This window comes from Ursus americanus, chromosome 13, assembly GCF_024610735.1.
Source record: "Ursus americanus isolate L20-20 chromosome 13, mUrsAme1.1.p, whole genome shotgun sequence".
Lineage (NCBI taxonomy): Eukaryota > Metazoa > Chordata > Mammalia > Carnivora > Ursidae > Ursus > Ursus americanus.
In genome coordinates, this window is record NC_142139.1 from 63,781,808 (window position 1) to 63,801,111 (window position 19,304).

The 19,304-nt window shown below is 39.9% G+C and overlaps 1 protein-coding gene across 12 annotated transcripts in view; it reads right to left on the bottom strand.

Annotated features, from left to right (window-relative positions):
* HMBOX1 (homeobox containing 1) overlaps positions 1–19,304 on the bottom strand; it is a 189,140-nt gene that overhangs the window by 8,863 nt on the left and 160,973 nt on the right. Inside the window, exons 7-11 of one of the 12 annotated variants that reach the window (XM_045774088.2) lie at positions 10,055–10,137; positions 8,152–8,247; positions 7,226–7,314; positions 6,914–6,985; positions 1,833–5,252 (exon numbers count right to left, since the gene is read on the bottom strand). In XM_045774088.2, coding sequence (XP_045630044.1) covers positions 5,115–5,252; positions 6,914–6,985; positions 7,226–7,314; positions 8,152–8,247; positions 10,055–10,137 — 478 coding nt within the window. In that variant the 3' untranslated portion in view covers positions 1,833–5,114. The other 11 variants (XM_045774086.2, XM_045774085.2, XM_087866600.1 and 8 more) reach the window with 11 other exon arrangements.

Consider the following 19,304-nt stretch of genomic DNA (forward strand, 5'->3'; position numbering starts at 1 on the left):
CTTACAGGATAACCTGGTCACTCAGAGTTGCCTCCCTGGGAAAACCTCATGTTCTCATTATGGTGCAATACCTTCAAACTGGAAAACTTAGGTGTAACAAAGTAATGTAAATTAGACAGTTCAGAAATTTAGAAACAGGAAGAAGGTTTTCAGGACATGCAGCTCTGTTAGCCAAACGCAATATGGCTGACAACTGATCCCCGAATCCTGAGTAAACATCCTTGCTATTTAGAGAGCACACAAAAAGGAATGTTTTAAATGTGTAATTCCCACCCCTGGCCCAGTGCATCCCCCAGCCCACCCCTATGCCCCACACAGACGCCACCAGCAGAGCTGGTCCGTGCGTCCAACTTCCGCTTGGGAAATCTTGACAAACAAATCCGGCTCAGTAAAGCTATAAATGGATTTGGCTGGTCTCAATGCAGCCCCAATGAATACAGTAGTAAAACATTACTAATAATCACAACAACAAAATGACAAAATCTGTCACCACTCTGACCTAAGATTTAAATCACAGACAGAGATTAACACAGAAAACCAACGTACAACGTGAAGGGTCAGGACTATTCAGTGTAGAGTGCTACTGAGCACAAGATCATCAATAACAAGAAAAATTATTGCCTAAGAATCTGTTGAGACTCATTGTGGGGAAAAATACTCTGGTTGTTCTCTGAACAAGAAAAGACAAAAAGCAGTTTTAAAAGGCAGAGCCACAAGTTAAATGGGAAGACTGCTTCTACCCAAACCCTTCTTAAGACCAAGAGAGTAAGGACTTGAAGTTCACATTTTTAGGACAGGGGTGGGAGGATCATGTATGAAGAAGGGATTATTTCCACTGTTATGGGCAGAGATAATGCGGCTGGTCAGTGGAATATGTAGCTGGTCAAAAAGATGGCCTGCAAGACAGGAAGAAGTGTTTGTGTGAAGAGATGGACCACACCCACCTACTCTGCCTACTGTGGAACATAAAAACCCCAGCAAAGATGTCAGCTCAAGATGAGGCCTTAGTATCAGAGGCCAGAGACAAATGGAAGAGAAGCTGTTCACAGACGGAGACGAAGTGACTGGAGATTCCTGATGAAATGAGTCTATTTACACCTGGTGCCTGATAGCTGGAGTCCAGGAAGGAAGTGTGTAAAGACAAAGGCCAAATAGGGAGAACTGAAACAAGTGTATGAATGAGCTCTTCATGAGTTGTCCCCTCCGAGGTAAAAAATATATGTGGATATCTGGCCCCAACAGTGGTGCTGCTGGTCACTGGACTGCCTGCCATCCTAGATCCACCAGAATGGGGGTACTGGATTTGCACACTCCAGTGGTGATGAGCTGCTTCCTCACTCAAATCTTTTTAGGTGGTCACCTCTACTGAGCTAGAGTGAAAGGTACCTTAAAGGGGTCTTCCTGTTCCAGGAGCCTTCTTCCTGTGAAGGAATAATAGGAGAATGTGGGGGGTGGGGCTGTCCCACCCAACGACAGTGTGTGGGAACTGGACAGATTCCCTAGGTAGGTGGAAGGTGACCACACTTATCAACCACTTTAAAGGATTGAGACTGTGAAGAAAATTGCCCTAACGGGTACTCAACAATTATAAGCTTTGCTGAAATAAACCTGAAATAAACAAAAATGTCTATTTGGTACTGACTGGCACCAGAAGGTCACAGCTAAGAGTGTACTGTACTGCCCTCCCTGGCCTTCGTCCTACGTTAGGGTTATCAACAGCAAGGCAGAAATCTCACTAGGATGGTCCATCTTTCGAAGGTCCCTTTGTAAGGCTGTGTTGCAAGAGGAGTAGAAGTTTACCCATGTGACTATAGTAATTCAATGAAAGTGTCTTAAAAAAAAAAATGACAAGTTACAAGAACTGCCGACAAGGTTCCCCATCCCCCCCTCCGTCTTCCTTACTAGGGAAGAGCAGTCCTGAAACAGTCCTCTGGGGCCTGAGGGAAGTACAATATGGAGTAAGAGAAGAGGGACACAACAACCAAAAAGCACAGAACGTGATTTTTTTAAGAGCCTGGCTCTTTTCCCTTCAGTAAGAGAGCAGTTTAGGGTTTCTATTTAAATACCACCAAACCTGAAAAAGCTTAAGAAAACAAATTCACTATCCAAAGATATTACAAATTAGACAGTGGCAACTCCATATGCCATTATAAGAACTAAGGTAGCCTGGATAAGAAAGAATTCAACCTGGTGACAAAAAAAAAAAAATAACAAACCCCTCAACAAAAAACAAACCACCAGTGGCAGATTTAAATCTAGGCCCCAAAGAACTACGTTTTTGCTCTTGGTGAAAAAGCAAAAGTTATATGTAAGGCAGCGGGTCTTAAGAGCAGGCCAGCAGTCTTCTTCAATTAAAAGTAGAAATCTGGATGAAAGATTCCTTCCTCCTGTTCCTACTGAACCCAATATGAGGCTATCCTGCATTGGTAGACATGTTCTTTCACTTTTTCCAGGTTGCCAGATAGGGTCCAGTACTGCTTTCATAGATACTGACTCTCCTTTATTCTCTGAAGCTTTTTTCCCTTCTTAAGGCCTTAAAACAATGAAACCTTTCAGCTCTTCTCTGGCAATCACTGTATTTCTTTAGAAACTGCAGCTGTCTTAACAGTTTGAGTCTGTTTCTTTAAAAAGACCAGCAAGAACAAATGATACTAGCAATCCCATCATAAAGAAGCTATCAATTATAATAATCTCCTTACAATAAATCATGGATGTGGCTTGTCAGACAGTATAGTTTTCTCTCTTCTTTTCTTTCTCAGTCAACTGAGATTAAGCAGACAAAATTCCACCGAAATGGAAAGATACAATATGTTATATTTCTTCTACGTAATATAAAAGGAAAGAAAGATAACATAATCTCCTAATTGAAATAAAAAGTCAAACACACCAAGAAAGAAAATGAGCAGGGGGATCATTCCTGAGAATAACAAATGCTACTCTTGAATTTGTTCGTTCAAGTAATACAGTAAAACAGAAAAGACTACCCCATTTTACTTCAGTTCTTGGAAGCTGGAAGAAGTATATACATTTTCTGCCTGAAATCCACAAACAAGAGCAGGCCCAGTCCCTGCCCACAGCTCTTCACAGTCACAGACCCATATAAGGTGGCATCTTCATGCCCTCTCGAAGGCTTCCGCACACTGGCCTAAGCAGGATGAACAGATACGGAGAAGACCTGGTCAGCATGTGCCTTAAGTCGAGTCAGACCAGCTAAAAACTGGTGGATATTTAATATCTCACTAACGAGGAAGGGAAAAACAAAGAAGGTCAGTCAGTCTCTCTCTCAATGGTTTTAGGCTGAATACGTTTGGTGGGGGAGGAGGGGTGAGGAGGTAAGGAAATGGCACCTTCCTTCCACCTTAGAAATCGTTCTCAGGTAACGGACGACAAGACAGAAGCCCTGTTTAATAGCCAGCCCCACATCCCCCTTTAAACAAGGCTTCACTGTGCGTAGAAAGGAGATGGAACGAGGCAGAAAATATACAGCAGTCATGCCTCCTTCAGACGCACCCTACGCTGCTACATTGAAGGCGGCTTCCTCTTCCCCACAGTGACAGTGTGTCACTTAATCGGGATGCCAAGAGATCATTTTCATACAAGGCCAGCAGATGTAATTTTCTTTGATGCATGAATAGTTCATCATTTTGCTACTAGATGACAAGGTGATCACAGGGTGACTTTATAACGCAAGTTCACTGTTTGGTATTTTGAGTTCTCAAAATGAAAAAAAGATTTATCAAATATAAATATCTTTAAAAAGTAACAAAAGTGCTACATATGTGATCAAGGAAAAAAATTCCATTAGCTACTGCCGCTTAAAGTAGATTAACTTTACAAATATTACCACATCCATTATCAATATGGCTTCCAATTGTTAAATAAATTGCCTGTAGCAATATAGCTTTTCACACCTCTACAAGGACAGAGTAAAGAGAACACCAAAGCAGTCACATCACGTTGTATCTCGAAGACCCACCATGTAAGTGGCAATTGTCCCCTGCTTTTTTCTGCTCCTATTTAGGAAAGTATTTGCATTTGTGATAGTCAGCCAGCATAATCCCACTCTAAAGTCCTCTATCAACCTCTCGTATTGAGGGGGCTTCAGTTAATGGATACAAAGACTGGAAGTTCATTCACACATTTGTGACCTTAGCTCCATCCTTGAAAGACTTTTTTTGGTAGCAGGGGAAAGGGGACACAAACAGGAGGCAGAGCAGCTTCCATGATGGCCTCCAGCACTTCTCCAGGCAGGCACACCTGTGCCGCGCAATGTACAGTGGTTCTGAGAACTGGACTTAACATCCATTAGACATTCAGCTCACGTGTTTTTCCAATGCTCTCAAGCTGGGTTTTTTTTTTTTTTTTAAATGACTTTTGTTTTTTGTCTTTTTGTTTGTTTGAATCATGGTCCCAAAGGCAGAAGGCAGTATTTTATCTACTAAGTCACACAGCTTGTGAGAGAAAAGGATGTCTGTGTCAGGCATGTTAACATCAACCAAAATCTGAGATCAAGTTTTTCCATGGACATTCTTAGCACAGCACCCAAAGAAGTATATTCTAGCCACAGTGTGACTATTATGAGGCACGGCTTATTGCAGCTGGAAATCAATGATTCCCACGCTGAGTGGGAATTCTAGTGTTCCTTTTACTCTGCGGATACTCCCCACATGGTGTCTGTCAATCCTGGGCCACACTACCTCAGCTTGCATCCTATCAGTCTTGGGGAAGGAAAAGGGTACAGACTAGTGTTACAGGAATCTAAAGGTACCCAAGGTTTTACACGTAGCCTAATATTGGAGAACTGAGGGCTATCTAAATACCTGGAAGCACTTTCTTGGAATGCTAAGACACAGCAGCAAGATTTTCTAGCCTCGGGGGCTGGGAGAGGGAAGTTTGGTTGGTTGGTTGGTTATTATTTACTGGGAATTAATACTGAGAGAGTATATGCAAAGGCTGAGGGCACCATGCCATCTTCACAGAACAAGACCCTAACAGCTAACTGACATACAAGAAACTGCAAGTTATACTGTAAGAACACATGTTAAGGACCGAGGAAAGTCTGCTAAGGTGCTACGTCTAAACTAAGTTAACTTCTCCTGTTCAACCCTCCCTGATCAGTCGTCATCCAGGGCCTCTGTCTTGATTTCGTTGGCTCCTTGTCGGGCCAATGCCAAGATAGTGTGGTTGACTGCTGCCATTTCCACAGCTAATGAGATGGGGTCTTGGTGGTCACTATGGCTAGTGCTGTCATCCTAGATGTGCAGAAATAAGAAATAAATGTTATTAGTCGACTGGCAAAATTCTCCAGCTCACAGAAAGGCATGCGGAGGGCAAGGGGAGGCAGAACATTTGTGGGAGGAAACAGTGGGGGAGGGGCTCATGACACAGTAGAGGTGAAATGTATTTAAGTAGACACTGAATGGAAATAGGTCAGGACTTCCAATTGACATTTTTATGATTCAACAAATAAAAAGCACCAAAATGTTTTTTTCTTGCTAAGAATTTTATTCCTTCTATCAGAAAGACTGCTGGTGATGCTAATCAAATCTGATCATTCTAGTTTGCAACAAACATAGCACCAGTCATTGAAGGCCAAACTAGTGAGCTATTAAATTCTGGATTGGTACTCTTACAAACAGATTATCAGACCTCATGGTATCTCTCTACTGAACTCAGAAAACTGGACTAAACTATAGACACCGACATCTAATGGGTAAAAATGCATTTTTATAAAAGAACAAAAACCAAAAAAACTCTGAATTACAACAGGACAAAAGTCTAGCAGCCGGAAATGGTGACGGGAGACAATGTGCGGCACTCTCCTGCTGTAAGGCTGCTGTGCCAGGGAAGTGGCAGGTGTCGTATTTAGGGGGAGTGTGAAGCTTTCCTTCCGTGCACAGCTCAATGTGTTAAACAATAAAGCTGTGAAGGAAACTGGCATTGCAGGATGTTTGTCAGGCACTGAAGATGGTGTTACAAATAAGGGGTAAGTTTCTCACCTGTCACATCTTCAGGGGAACTCTGCATCAAAAAGCTCTGGAAAGGGTGAGCCCCTTTGGAAAAAAAAAATCATGGGATGTGCTGCCTTAGGGCATGTGGAAAAATCGGTGGAAATAATCCACCTACATTGGTAGACTGAAAGGTAACAGGAATGCTTCTGATTAGAAAGAATATTTTCTTGAATAAAATGTGGAGCTATGATTTGGAGGCCTAAAAAGAGAAAAGGTAACCCCTGGGAATTATGGGTATCATTGTTTCATTCCCATTTTCACAGATTGGTCTTTAGAGTTTAAAAGGGGGTGGCGTGCACTCTTGCAGCCTCTGCGTTCAAGCTGGTAAACAGAGGCTGTAAAATGATTGGCAGAAGGAAGAACATGGCAGACTATACTTAAGAGCTGGCTGGGGGGCCAGGAAGAGGTGTATATACACCATAGGAAAGAACAAAAGTTTCCCTGCTGGGGTTCAGAAGAGATCATACATTCTTTTCATATTCCAAACAGAAATGAATTTTAATTCCTATGACAATTTTAATGAAATCTGTCAAGAGGTATGTGGGGGGAAAATTCCCATGTTCTTAGTGACTGAATTATTCCATCCAGTGGCTACAATTAAATATATTTTTCCCCCCAAGCAATGAAGACTAAGTCAGGGTGAGGTGAGAAGACATGCATTTATGAGAGGATGTATGTGTCAATGTGCCAGAGACTCTGGAAGAACCACTCATCTGGGCATGAGGGTTCTCACTGCAATGGGGCCGTGGTGGGTGGGACCTTCCACTGTGTGCTGCATTGGTACATGTTTAGGCATGGATTACAGCTACCCAGTAGCCCCTAGTATTTCTCAAACATTGAGTGTGTGTGTGGTGGATGGTGTAACTTGCTTGTTTGGATCAGATCCTCCTCTCTTCTTCTACCTTCTCTGCTTCTCTGCCTCCCTCTGAACTTCTTCCCTCCTCCTCCTCCCCATTGCGTACTTGCCAAGTATCCTGTTGTATGACAATAAATCCATGTGGGTGAATAACAGTTTCTCACAAATTTAACAGGACAACTGAATCTTACCACATTCCTTTCAAATTACATGAAAATCTAACTACACACATGAGCAGCGTGGAGGGACACTAGATTGTCTCCTCTCCCCCTCCCCGCACAAAACGCACCCACAGAATTGACTTGTCATACTGCCCCACCCACTCTGTAACCAAGAACCTCTGCTCTCAGCTGCTCACCTGCTCTGAGTAGTCATTTCCATCAACATCATCACTGTTGGAATGGCCTCCTGGACTCTGTACATCTATCCCATGACTCTCCAGGATTGCTGCTTCTTCGAAAAAAGCAAATAGATCCCTAAATTATCTGTTATATTACTGTAATAGCTTGAACACTGAACAAATCTTTGTGCTGAAGAAATTAGGGTGTAATTAAACCAGAATCTAGATTCCTGTAAGTTTTCTTTTAAATTGCAGATGGACAGAATGCAACTGCGCATAGGCCAGGGGAGGAACACATCTGTCATTCTGGAGCCCCTGCTGCTATGTGAGCCACATGTGAGTGGTTGACTGTTCAGTGCTTCATAAATACTTACCAACTAATTCAAGAGCCCTCCTGTCTCAGGGTTCTATAAAGCGTTTGAGAATCGTATTGATGGAGAGGGAGTTAAGTTTAGAAATGAAATACAATTTTAGAAGCTCAAAACAAATCTCCCACCCCAATCGCATCAATTCGTATTTCTTAAATGCTCTTTTTAAAAATCTGTGTTTTGCTGTGTTCCCTATTAAGACTCTTTCATCCCAATTCTATTAAGCACATGTTTCTTAGTATCTAAGTCACGGCCCAGTAACAACAAAGAAGCTCAGGGTCTCATTCCCTCCTCACTCAAGACCTTAGCAAGTAGTTTTAATACGCAGCTCAGGAGTCATGCAGTCAGGGGCATGTCTAATTCTAGAATATTAAGAACAATGCCATTATTAGTATAATACAAATAGTGCTAATAATACTAACTCTTAGAAACACAAAGAAAAACATAAGGACAATTCTTGTCAGGCTTAAAAATTAGCATCATTAAGACCTGCAGTTCTAAATTGAAGGTGCTCTCAAAGTAAATACAATGTCCATGACTGCTTCAAAAGGGAAAGCAGCCTCTCTGATACATTACCAATATTGGCTCTCCTCTTGATCTCCTTCCGTCTGTTAGCAAACCAATTATATACTTTCAGGGAGGTAACTCGTTCCAGATCAGACAGTTTTTTGCCTGTGAATACATGCAATAAAATTCAGATAGTCTACAGCTGAGACTAGTTTTAAGGAATAATACTTTTCTCTTTGAAAAGTTCTTTTGATTGCATTTATTGCCAGAATGACAGATACAGCTATTGTTGTTGTTGTTTTTTAGTATTCTGTATAACTATTATTGAATGAATAAAAACTAAATAAATACAAAAACAGCAACTAAGAACATAAAATATTTCAGAAAGCCACATGACATTAAAGAATTCCAATACTAAATACAAAATTAACGAATTCCACAGTCAGGCTGCCAGGCTTCAAAGGTCACAGGACAGAGGTTTCATTTAATTAGCATCATTGTAGATGAGTATGTTAGTCTTCATCAAGTTTTCAGGTAGCTCAAGTTTACTTACATCTTTAAGGCCTTATATAAACTGTTTCCTGCCTGTCTTCAGACAGACAGCAGGAAGCAATTATTACCTATGTTTTCTTGAAGACTAAAGGTCACTCTGACCATCCATTATTGTAACTATGCTACAACGCATAGCCCAATTCAGGTTGCATTTTAGATTATCTTCTTTGCTGTCAAGTGTGACTTCTTACAGATTAGCACCATGCTGGCCAACAAGGGCCCATCTGCACCTTTCCCTCCTCCACTGGCCTTTTCTGTTTTAGTTTTAATCCACAGTGGGTGGAGAAGCCAGAAAACAGGTTAAAGTGTTGTTGATACAGGGTGAAGTGTTTTCCAGGGACCTTCTGAGTTCCTGCACAGCCTCATGGGTGGAACTTTGGCTGGTGTGAAGTAAGGGTATAGGTGTTGTTGGAGGTGTGTCAGTCACTAAGGTGTGGTTGTAGGGTCTAGATTGCTAGAAGTCTGGCTTCTGGGTAAGGGAGACTAAATCACAGTTTAATTACGATAAAACATTGATACTTCTGTATACATAGCCAATTAAGTTAACCTGCCAAATGATCAATTGATGATCTTAACTGAGAATGATTTCTGGTAACAAAAACTGTGAAATGTGGAATAATATTCTAACACATGGAAGAAAAGTCATATGTGTGTTTAAGTGGCTCGGCTGACTTGCATAAGAACAACAGGACTTCAGAATGGAACTACCCTGTTTTTCCTAGCTATATGCAGAAGTCATCCCAATCTCGGAAGGAGAAAGAAGCCACATCCAATAAGAAATTCTTTCTTCAAGCAGGAATACAGAATTATAAAACACTTGTTAAAAAAAAATCTAAATCTAAGGCTTTTCATTTACAAGCCTTGCTTAAATATTCCAAACTTTAAAATTATTTTGGAATTGAAATAGTTATGCTATATTTTTGGAGAAAGAAATCTATACAGTCTTTAAAAATATAATTTCAAGGTCTCATATCTTTTTTAAGATTTTATTTATTTATTTATTTATTTATTTATTTATTTGATAGAGAGAGACAGCCAGCGAGAGAGGGAATACAAGCACGGAGAGTGGGAGAGGAAGAGGCAGGCTCCCAGCGGAGGAGCCCGATGTGGGGCTCAATCCCAGAACATCGGGACCACGCCCTGAGCCAAAGGCAGACGCTTAACGACTGCGCTACCCAGGCGCCCCTCAAGGTCTCATATCTTAAGCAGGGACACTCCCTGGAAACTCTCCATGTGAACGTTTGATCTGGATCCCTAAGAAGTACTGCATGAACAGGACGGGGCAGTGATTAGACAGAAAGGTGGTGAGGATGGAGCGAATGGTACCCAGATGGAATGAGTAAAAGATGATTTCTCGTCCCAAATGACGATCTGAAGCCGAGAGCTCCACCACGGAGGAAAGTGCAGCTTGCTGCCTTACCTGGCTTCTGTATAACTGCATTGCAAGCATTGGCAATTTCTTCTCTCTTAGCTTCATCTGGGTATTGATTCTCATTGAAGTAACTGCAGGGGCAACCAATTAAGACAAAAGTTTGTACTTTAAAAAAGTGTGCTCTCATTAAAACACTAACCCACTGAAAAATACATTCTTCTTTATGATGTAACATTAGTGTCTAGTCCAGGCTGTCCAATGGAATTCTCCGTGAGGATGGAAACAGTCTGGCCTTTACTATCCAATAGGGGAGCCACTACTCACATGTGGCTGCTGAGCAGCTGAAATGAGGCTGATGTGACTGAGGAAGTGACTTTTTGATTTAATTTTAGCAAATTTAAATTTAAATCGCTAAATGTGACTAGTGGCTACTATATTAGTGCAGGCCTAGATACTGCTTTGCTTCACTGAAAGATGTCCTTGATATAAAAGTTGCCTGTGATACACATACGGGTGGTTGAAATCATGGAGTTCTGTTACTGAGGCACTGGTAACAACAGGACTTTTTTGTGTGTGTCATACTTTGTAGTGGCAAAAATTTTAAACGACCAAATGGTGCATCAATGGGAGAATGGTAGAACAAATTATGGGACATCCATATCTATACAGTTATTTAAAAATGACTAGGAAAAAAAGAAGTTAGAGCTCTATCCACCGACCTGGAGGGATGTTTACAACATTCCTAAGTAAGAAAAACAATCTGCAGAATAATGTGCATGGAAAATACCATTATGGAATTTGAAAAATTCCTGTTTATGTGCACATAAATTTGCATGGATAAAAGCTGGAAGAGTACACATCAGGCTGTAAAAATCAATTACTTTGATGTGGGGGAAGGGGATTAGTGGGAGGAGATGTAAATATTTTTGTTTTCCATATGTTAAAAAAAGCACATATTCTATACAATAGTACTTACAAGAAATTAGGTTTACAGAACTCCTTAGCATTATCAGACCTGTGAGACTCTATGTGGGAACAGAATGTTTATTAGGGCTACTTTTTCTATCAACTATGATTTTAAGAAAATTTAAAAGGATCTTCATGTTCTGAACCCTCCCGTTTTTTTCTTCAGGGGCTTCCCATACCTTAGAATGCAGCTTTTCCTTTCCCTCATCCTCTGGTCTGAAATAGTGGAAATGCCATTCTATCAGGAATAAATAAATGGAGGCTGCAAACCCTTCTTGTGAAACCCCAAACCCCGACTCCTGATGCCCCCACCGCCCCACCCCCAACATCTCCATGGAGCCCATCCTCTGACACAGCTGCTGCCGTCCCTGGAAGGCCTTTCCTTTGCTAAAAGATTAAGTCCTAGAACTAGATCATACCAGGCCTATCAACTACCACGCTCCACAGTGGTCTCCTGCTTGATTCCACAATTTAAGCATCTCTTCCTACATGATTTTCTGTCATCATTTTTAGGGCTCTAGTGTTCATACTGAGGATTTTTCCAACAGACTGTCCCCATAACTGCTCCACTTCCACATTCCTACTGACCTTTACCCCATCTGTGCTATTTACTTGGGCAAAGACACTCTGAAATAGTTTCACGAGCCTGCAGGACTGGCATCAACTGGACGCTTGTTAGAAAGGTAGAATCCCAGACCTCACCTCAGACTGAACCAGAATCTGAATTTTACAAGATTTCCAGGTGATTCGAATGCACATTAATGTTGGAGAAGCACTGGATTGGCTCATTGATTTAAAGTTCAACGAAGGAAACAAAAGCAGATATTAAGTACCTAACATTGTAGGCTTGCACTGTGGGTAAAGAGATTTAGACAGTTTCTGACTGCAAGGAGTTTACAACCTACTGGAGAGACAGACATATAAACCAATATGCTTGCGGTAAAATTCCGGAAGATGTCTGAAGAGAGTACTGCTGGAGCACAGATGAAAGTGTTCTCAGTGTTGTTTGCAGGGACCCAGAAGGATGTGGCAGAGGAAGTGCCTTCTTGAGTTAGGTCTTGAAGATGGGCAGGAGTTTGCAAGGCAAAGAGGAGGAAGAGCATTTCATGCAAGGGGAACAGCATGTGCAAAAGCCAAAGGTAGATAAAAGCCCTGATGATTCTGGTCACAGAGGAGAATTCAGAGTGGTTAGAATATGGGGTTCACAGGAAGAAATGAAGAGAGATCAGCCTGGAAGAGCAGGATGGGGCCAGCCTGTGAAGAGCCTTGTCTGTTCTTGTCAGTAGGAAAGACATCATCTTGAAACAGAGGTTTTCAAGCCACGTAGAGATAGATACACACCCATCTGTGTTTTAGAAAGATTACACATCTTCAAGACTCAAACTTCTGAATTCTACCTCCATGATCTTAATTCTGAAATTCCCCCAGTCAACTTTCTACTTACTACTATTCCTCTTCAGAATACCTTTGCCTTCACCTTCTTTATAATCTCGAATCCCTTTAAAACGCTCCCCCCCACCAACTTAAAAAAAAAAATCTGTTTATCTATACTTCCGGCCTCACTTTCATTTCTTAGCCTGAACTTCCTGGCGAGCCAAATCAACAATATCCCTTAGGAGAAACTTATTTAGCTTCCCTGTCCTTCCACCATACCTGTCCAGCCAATCTCCTACCCTGCTGAAAGCACCTTCCACATGTTCTCTTCCATCCTTCTCTCCAAGTGTTCCTGGACAAAGTCATAAAATAGGGCCAATTGGTTTCTTTATAAATCTGTGGTTTTCAACCTTAACTGGGGCCCTCATTTTGGGTGGGAACTCTTTCTGTCCTTTCTAACTAACTGTTTTTAATAATCCATCTTTCATGCCCCACTTACCTGAAGGCTTTCCACTCTTAGGTCCCAAACCCTCAAATCCACCAGTCATTCTTTTTACAAATGACTTTGCCTCCTCTTTCACCAAGAGGGATGTTATTTAACGTAAGTTTGGGTGATGTTTTTAGCTTTTCAACCTCTCCACTTCTCTGAGTCACTGCTCATTCATTTCATCTCCTGGTGGAGGAAGATGCACTCTCCTCTTCAAGGTCTACTTCTCCATTTGTATCTCTGATCTCATCCTCCCTCCTTTATTTTCTCAGCTCTCCCCTGTCTTTCTTGCATGCCCCATCTTTTCCTTGTACCTATGCAATTAGGCTATTTCACTGATTTTGTGATGTACATTTCTTTATTATTATAATCCCTAAAATCAAGATGTACCTTGTAATTGATGGTGTCTGAAAATTAACTGGCAGTGTTTTTTTGTCCCCTATCACTGGTACATAAAATCAAGGTGTGTCTTATAATCAAGGCCTTTTCAGATCTGATGGAACATGGCTATTGTTGAGACTTACAGGTCCTATTTCAGCAGCAGCTCCAGGGCCACTATACTTCATTATAGCAACTCTTCTTCCAAATTACTGCAAAGCCAGTGACTGACACCCCATCCACCCCCTCTAATGTCTGCTTAATATTCCTAGTGTACATCTCTAGTCATGGGCATTATTCTGTTAAAAATTTTTAAAAGTTTATTATAGAGGTGGTCAGAGTTCTCCCCTAAACTACCTTTGCTTCTTTATCTGCTGCTACTACCATATATGCATGCTACAGTCTAGGAAAATGGAATAACCTTGTAAACTCCTGGGATCTCTCTGCCTTTCTCCTGCCAGTATATCTGCTTTTTGCCTCCCCCCAACCTAAATCTTGCTTTTCGGGATATAGGTTGAGTATCAGCTCTTGGCCAGTCAAAGGTAAATATCACCCCATGAATCCCACAGCACTCCATCTGTTCCTCTCTCACATTTTTTTCATCTTGTATTATAGTTATCACTATATACATCTCTCCCCTACTATGCTGAAAGCCACCTGAGGTACAAGTCTGATTCCTTCTTATATGCACTCCCCACTGATGGCAGTGCTGACAAGTCAATAATGACGAACTAAGTCCCCACCAACCCAGTGTAGGGGTCTCCAAAAGAAATAAATACCACTGTAAATGAACTGTTGAAAGTCAGGGATATAGAGTTATTGTAAGGTCTCAAAAGATACATACTAAAGAAATGATTATCTCTTGAGAGCAAGAATACTGGGGCTGGATGGAAGACAGGGAAGTATTGGTGGTAATTAAGATTGGTTTTCACATTCTGTTTTATATACTTCTCTGTTGAGTTTCTGAAATGAACATATGCTATTTTTATAAATTTGTAATAAAAGAACTTTGGGAAAACACTGAAACAATTAAACACTAGCTTAATGATTAATACTCCATAAACAATTTATGTTTGTAAAGTGTATTTGGATCAGCTAGAAAATATTAGGATTGTGACTGCTATTCTGATGATTAGTAGGATAAAGCCACAGTATTTTTGGAAGCTAAGTTACAATTTGTAGTTATTCATGGTATATATGACTTAATGAATTAAAAAGTCTTTAAAAATCATTTTTACTGTGCATTTTTTAGGATCTAATTATATAAAATAAAGATGATCAGTGTAAAAAATAAATCAGTACCTTTTTCTAAATCAAAAAAATATAAGAATTCACTATAGTTTTATATCTCTAAACCTGACAATCAGTCCTTCCTTCTCTGTTAAGGACCTATTATTTTTATAATTAAGAAACGTAGGCCTATTCAAAATGTAAATTTTCAGTAAAATGTACTACTAGAGCTGGAGGCTTGTATGCTGGACTACTGAGTACCACTTTCATCTTTCTGTCTTTCCGTAGTGATTCAATGTTTGAAAAATATGAATTCAAGAGAGACAGTATAATCTAAACTGTTAAATAATATACTTTAATATTATTATTATTAATATTATTATTAATAAGATACCCCATGGTAAATATATAAGTTTAAGATGTAATAATTAAAAATATTCACTGCAAAGCTCTTAAAGCCCCCCTCCCACTGGGAACAGACCCACAATACCAACATAAAGTGGAAGAGTTTTTAGGAAAGACAAAGGTAGGCCGGAAAATAAAATATTCAACAAAAATGTATTACGTGAGTGTGAATAAGGCACTGTACTTGAGGAGTGGATATAAGTTCAAAAAGAAGTCCTGATCTTAAGAACATGTGGTTCAGCTGAGGAGGAATATATAAAAAAGTTAAACAGTAAAAGGAGTCAAAACAAGTCAAAACAGTAACATAACAGACAAACCAGAAGATACCAGCTGCTAATTAAGGATATAAATGATAAGCTAAATAAATTCAGAAGAGATATTTCCATAGATGAGAAAGTTCACTGAATTGGGCAGGCTTCTGAGGGATGCACAGACTCCAGGTACTGGAGAGGAAAGGGCAAAGTTAACAGTAAAGACAAAGATACAAAGGCATAAAAACCTAAGATGTGCTTGAAAAACAAGGCAACTAGTAATGTAATCTGATTAGACTATAGGGGTTATATATAGGGTGATCTTAGTTTGCGCAAGAGTGCGCTATTATCTTGGGTTATTAACAGATTCTCTTCCCCAAAGTATCTCACTTTAGATAATAAACTATATGGTCACCTTGCAACCACACCACATTACTGACTTATCTGAAATTAGTGTCAAAATCCCTAAGTCCTTTTCATATGTGCTCTGTGAAAGAGAGCATGTTAATTGCTCAGAAAAAAAGGAAGCATCAAAGAAGATGGTTAACTACAGTTTCTATCTAGTTACTCACAAGAGGAGCTACCTAAGCCCAAAGAATCTGCTTGGCACATAATAAGACATTCAATAAGCAACTGTTTGATCAGTAGATGGTTAAATAAATAAATAAATAAATAAATAAATAAGGGAAAAAATGAATGGAAGAAGGAAACAGAGGTGAAAACAGAGAAAACAGTGGTTGCAGTTAAGGCTTTTAGTGAAACCATGAATATCTTTCAGGAGAAAACCAGTTGACATCTCACCATACTGCACACTATCTTCTCTAGGCACACTAGGAGGTTTTAAAGACTAAGATACAGCTGAATACAATTACATTAGTATAGTGCTTATTTCTGAGCTATATATAACCAGTAGACTATCAATGAAGTTGGAAAATAGGTGTAATGATTTTGATTTTGGAAATAATCATATAGCCAATGAAAAAATGTTGATCAAGTCCTAATTTATATCAGGCAATTGGCTAAATGGTGACAAAGATGAATCAGACAAAACTTCCCAGTGTAGTCACTGGGGGAGGTATGTATGTAATGAAACATATTATAAAATACCATAGAATGAACTATATTAGTGGTATGAATATAGTATATGGGAGCAGAGAGGAACCAACATTTGTGCAGGGTCTTGAAGAGAGAGCAGAGAGGGTGGGTAAAGTGAATTAATACAAGGCAGAGAAAGCAACATATACAAAGAAAGGGAGTTATGAAAGAGCTCAGAATGTTCTTGAGAATGGGTAGGAGTTCAGTGTGGCTGCAATATATTGTACATAAGATGGGGTAGTTGGGAACCAGACTGAAAAAAAAAAAAAACCCAAAAAAAAACCAAAAAAACACTGGGTCCAGATTCTAAACAGTATGACAGAGTTTGCAGTTAACTTTTTAGGCAACTGGGAATGAAGGTTTTTAAGCAGGGTATCATATGATCAGACTTATTTTTATAGGGCAATATCTCTGGTGATACTGGAGGCAGAAGCCAGTTAGGCAGTGTGGCAACAGCTGAGGAGAGGGTCTGCAGTAGGCTGAGGCGCAGAAACAGGAAAAGTGAGATTCAAGAGACATTTCAGAATGGTAATAATTCAAGACAGCCTTACCTCCTGGGTTTAGGCACCTCTCTACCCCATATCAAAAAAATTAATAAATAAATAGAATGATAGCCTTAGGAATAGTACACACTACTTATTATTCTCCTTCAAGCATTTTAACCTTTAGATTATGTCAAATAAGTAGATATTTCTACTGTTACCAGGTGAACAAATTGTAGGAGAACTTAGCTCTAAGACTCTAAAAGAGATTTGTTTCTAAACTGGAACTCTGGAGTTCAAAACATAAGTCTGTTTCATATAAGAATATTTTATAGCCCCAGCCATTTTCCAAGACAAAAAAGGGAAAGAAATGTAAACAGAAATCTACAGGTAGTAATAAAAAAGTAATAAAATAAATCCTAAGGGCACTACACTTTTATAGACAAAGGACACTGTCAGCTGAGTAATCAGTGAATATCTTCACAGAGAGAAATCAAATGATCGTTTTGCCAGACAATGACAGTAAAGAATTAAAATGAAAAGTGGCAAAATAATTTACATGAGATGAGAAACCATAAGCTAGTAACAAATGGAAATGTCCTTGAAGCACTTTCATTTCAATAACACTGAAGTCTATAAAAATTGCAGCCAGATAATTCCTCCTTTTGTGTCTTGGTGAGCATATAGAAAAGATGGGACTAACTCTTTAAGCGAGGGATAATGGCATGTAAATGAACTTTTTCTTTCTTCTGTGCCTTTATGTGCATATCTCCTGAGAGAGATTTAAGCCTCACCATTTTAGTAATTCAAAATAAGGTTTCAGGACCGTCAGACATTGCCCACTATCTATAATCTAGTGTGCATTTCTTCATCACGAAGTAAAATTACTGGGCAGTAGGCGGGAAAGAGAATAACATGAGACTGGAGCACTTTGGAATCTAACTGTCCTATCTCCTACTTGAGATCATCTATGTGTTAAATGATCTTTGGCAACAAAAAAAGTCTTAAATATTCTTATGTTTGTTTTTAAACAACAGAGTAAAAGCTGAGATGAAAGAAAAGGGAAAACCTCCAAGTGCAGCAACTATCTTTTGTTAATCCACAAAGGCCTAAGGAATAAGGAACCCCCTTAGTTCACATTCATGTACAAACCAGGATAGTGATATTCTCTATTTTATCCAAAGATGTCAAAGACTTTCTAACACTAATCAGACCTTAAAGTACCCCTGAGAAACAATCAGGGACCAGAGAAAAACAAGAGGAGTAGAGCTAGAAATTAGCTATGCATATGATTCTTCACTATTTAATGTAGACTTTAGGACAACGAGGGACCCTGAAAGATTATTCACTGATCAACATCCTCATTTGAGAAATGGAGACAATGACAAGCTTACAGATGACAAGTTTCTCCAAAGTTACAGAACTGGCTAGGATCAGAGCCAAGCTTTTGGACTTCTGAGCTGATGCCCTTTCTACTACTGCTTGCTAAGGAAATTGCTGGGTGTAGTGAGTTGAATAGTGTTACCCAAAAATTCATGTTGGCCCAGAAGCTCAGGAAGTGATCTTATTTGGAAATAGGGTCTTTGCAGATGTAATTTTAGTAAGGATCGAGATGAGGTCATACCAATCCGAGTGTCCTTATAAGAGAAAGAGAAGAACACAGACACAGATGAGTGTGGAAATGGAAGTAGATGTTGGGATGATTGCACCTGCAAGTCAAGGAATGTTAAGGATTGTCAGCAACTGCCAGGAGGTAGGAGAAAGGCATGGAAGTGTTTCCCTCTGAGCCTCTAGGAGAAACCAATTCTGTCAGGACCTTGATTTCAGATTCTGGCCCCAGAACTGTGAGAGAGTACACTTCTGTTGGTTTAAGCCACCCAGTGTAGAAATTTGTTATGTCAGCCCTAGGAGACTAATACCCCGGGGAAATAGAGTCAGTACAAAAAGAACAGGGTGGTCTTAAGGGTTAATGTGACTCAACTATCATAATTTCACGGACTGTATTTCACTACAGAAATACACCTGGCAAGTAGACTGAATAGCAGCTGTTTTTGTAAGTAGTCTATCAGCTGAACAAAGGTTTTCTCTTCTCTAGAAAGTCTGGTCAAATACTCAAAAATTCTAACTTCAATTCTTTTTCCTCTATAATCCAAGTTAGACTGCTACCCTTCTTCTGATGCTTAACACTGACCTTCAGTGGAACAGTTTTCATAACAAGCCTCCATTTCAAAGCTTTACTGAAAATTTTTAGATTGCCACTTCTTGATAACAAACAGGGCTAAGAAACCGTGGTATTCACCTGTCTCTTCAACAATTAGTGCAGTGTTGATTTTTAAAAATCTTGGAACACTAATTGGGGCGCCTGGGTGGCTCAGGGCGTGATCCTGGCGTTGTGGGATCGAGCCCCACATCAGGCTCCTCCACTATGAGCCTGCTTCTTCCTCTCCCACTCCCCCTGCTTGTGTTCCCTCTCTCGCTGGCTGTCTCTATCTCTGTCGAATGAATAAATAAAATCTTAAAAAAAAAAAATCTTGGAACACTAAGTACAGATAACTACTTCTGTAATACAAACAAGATTATTGATAACTTAAAAATCTGCTAAGAGATGTGTAATAAAACAAGTATTTTTA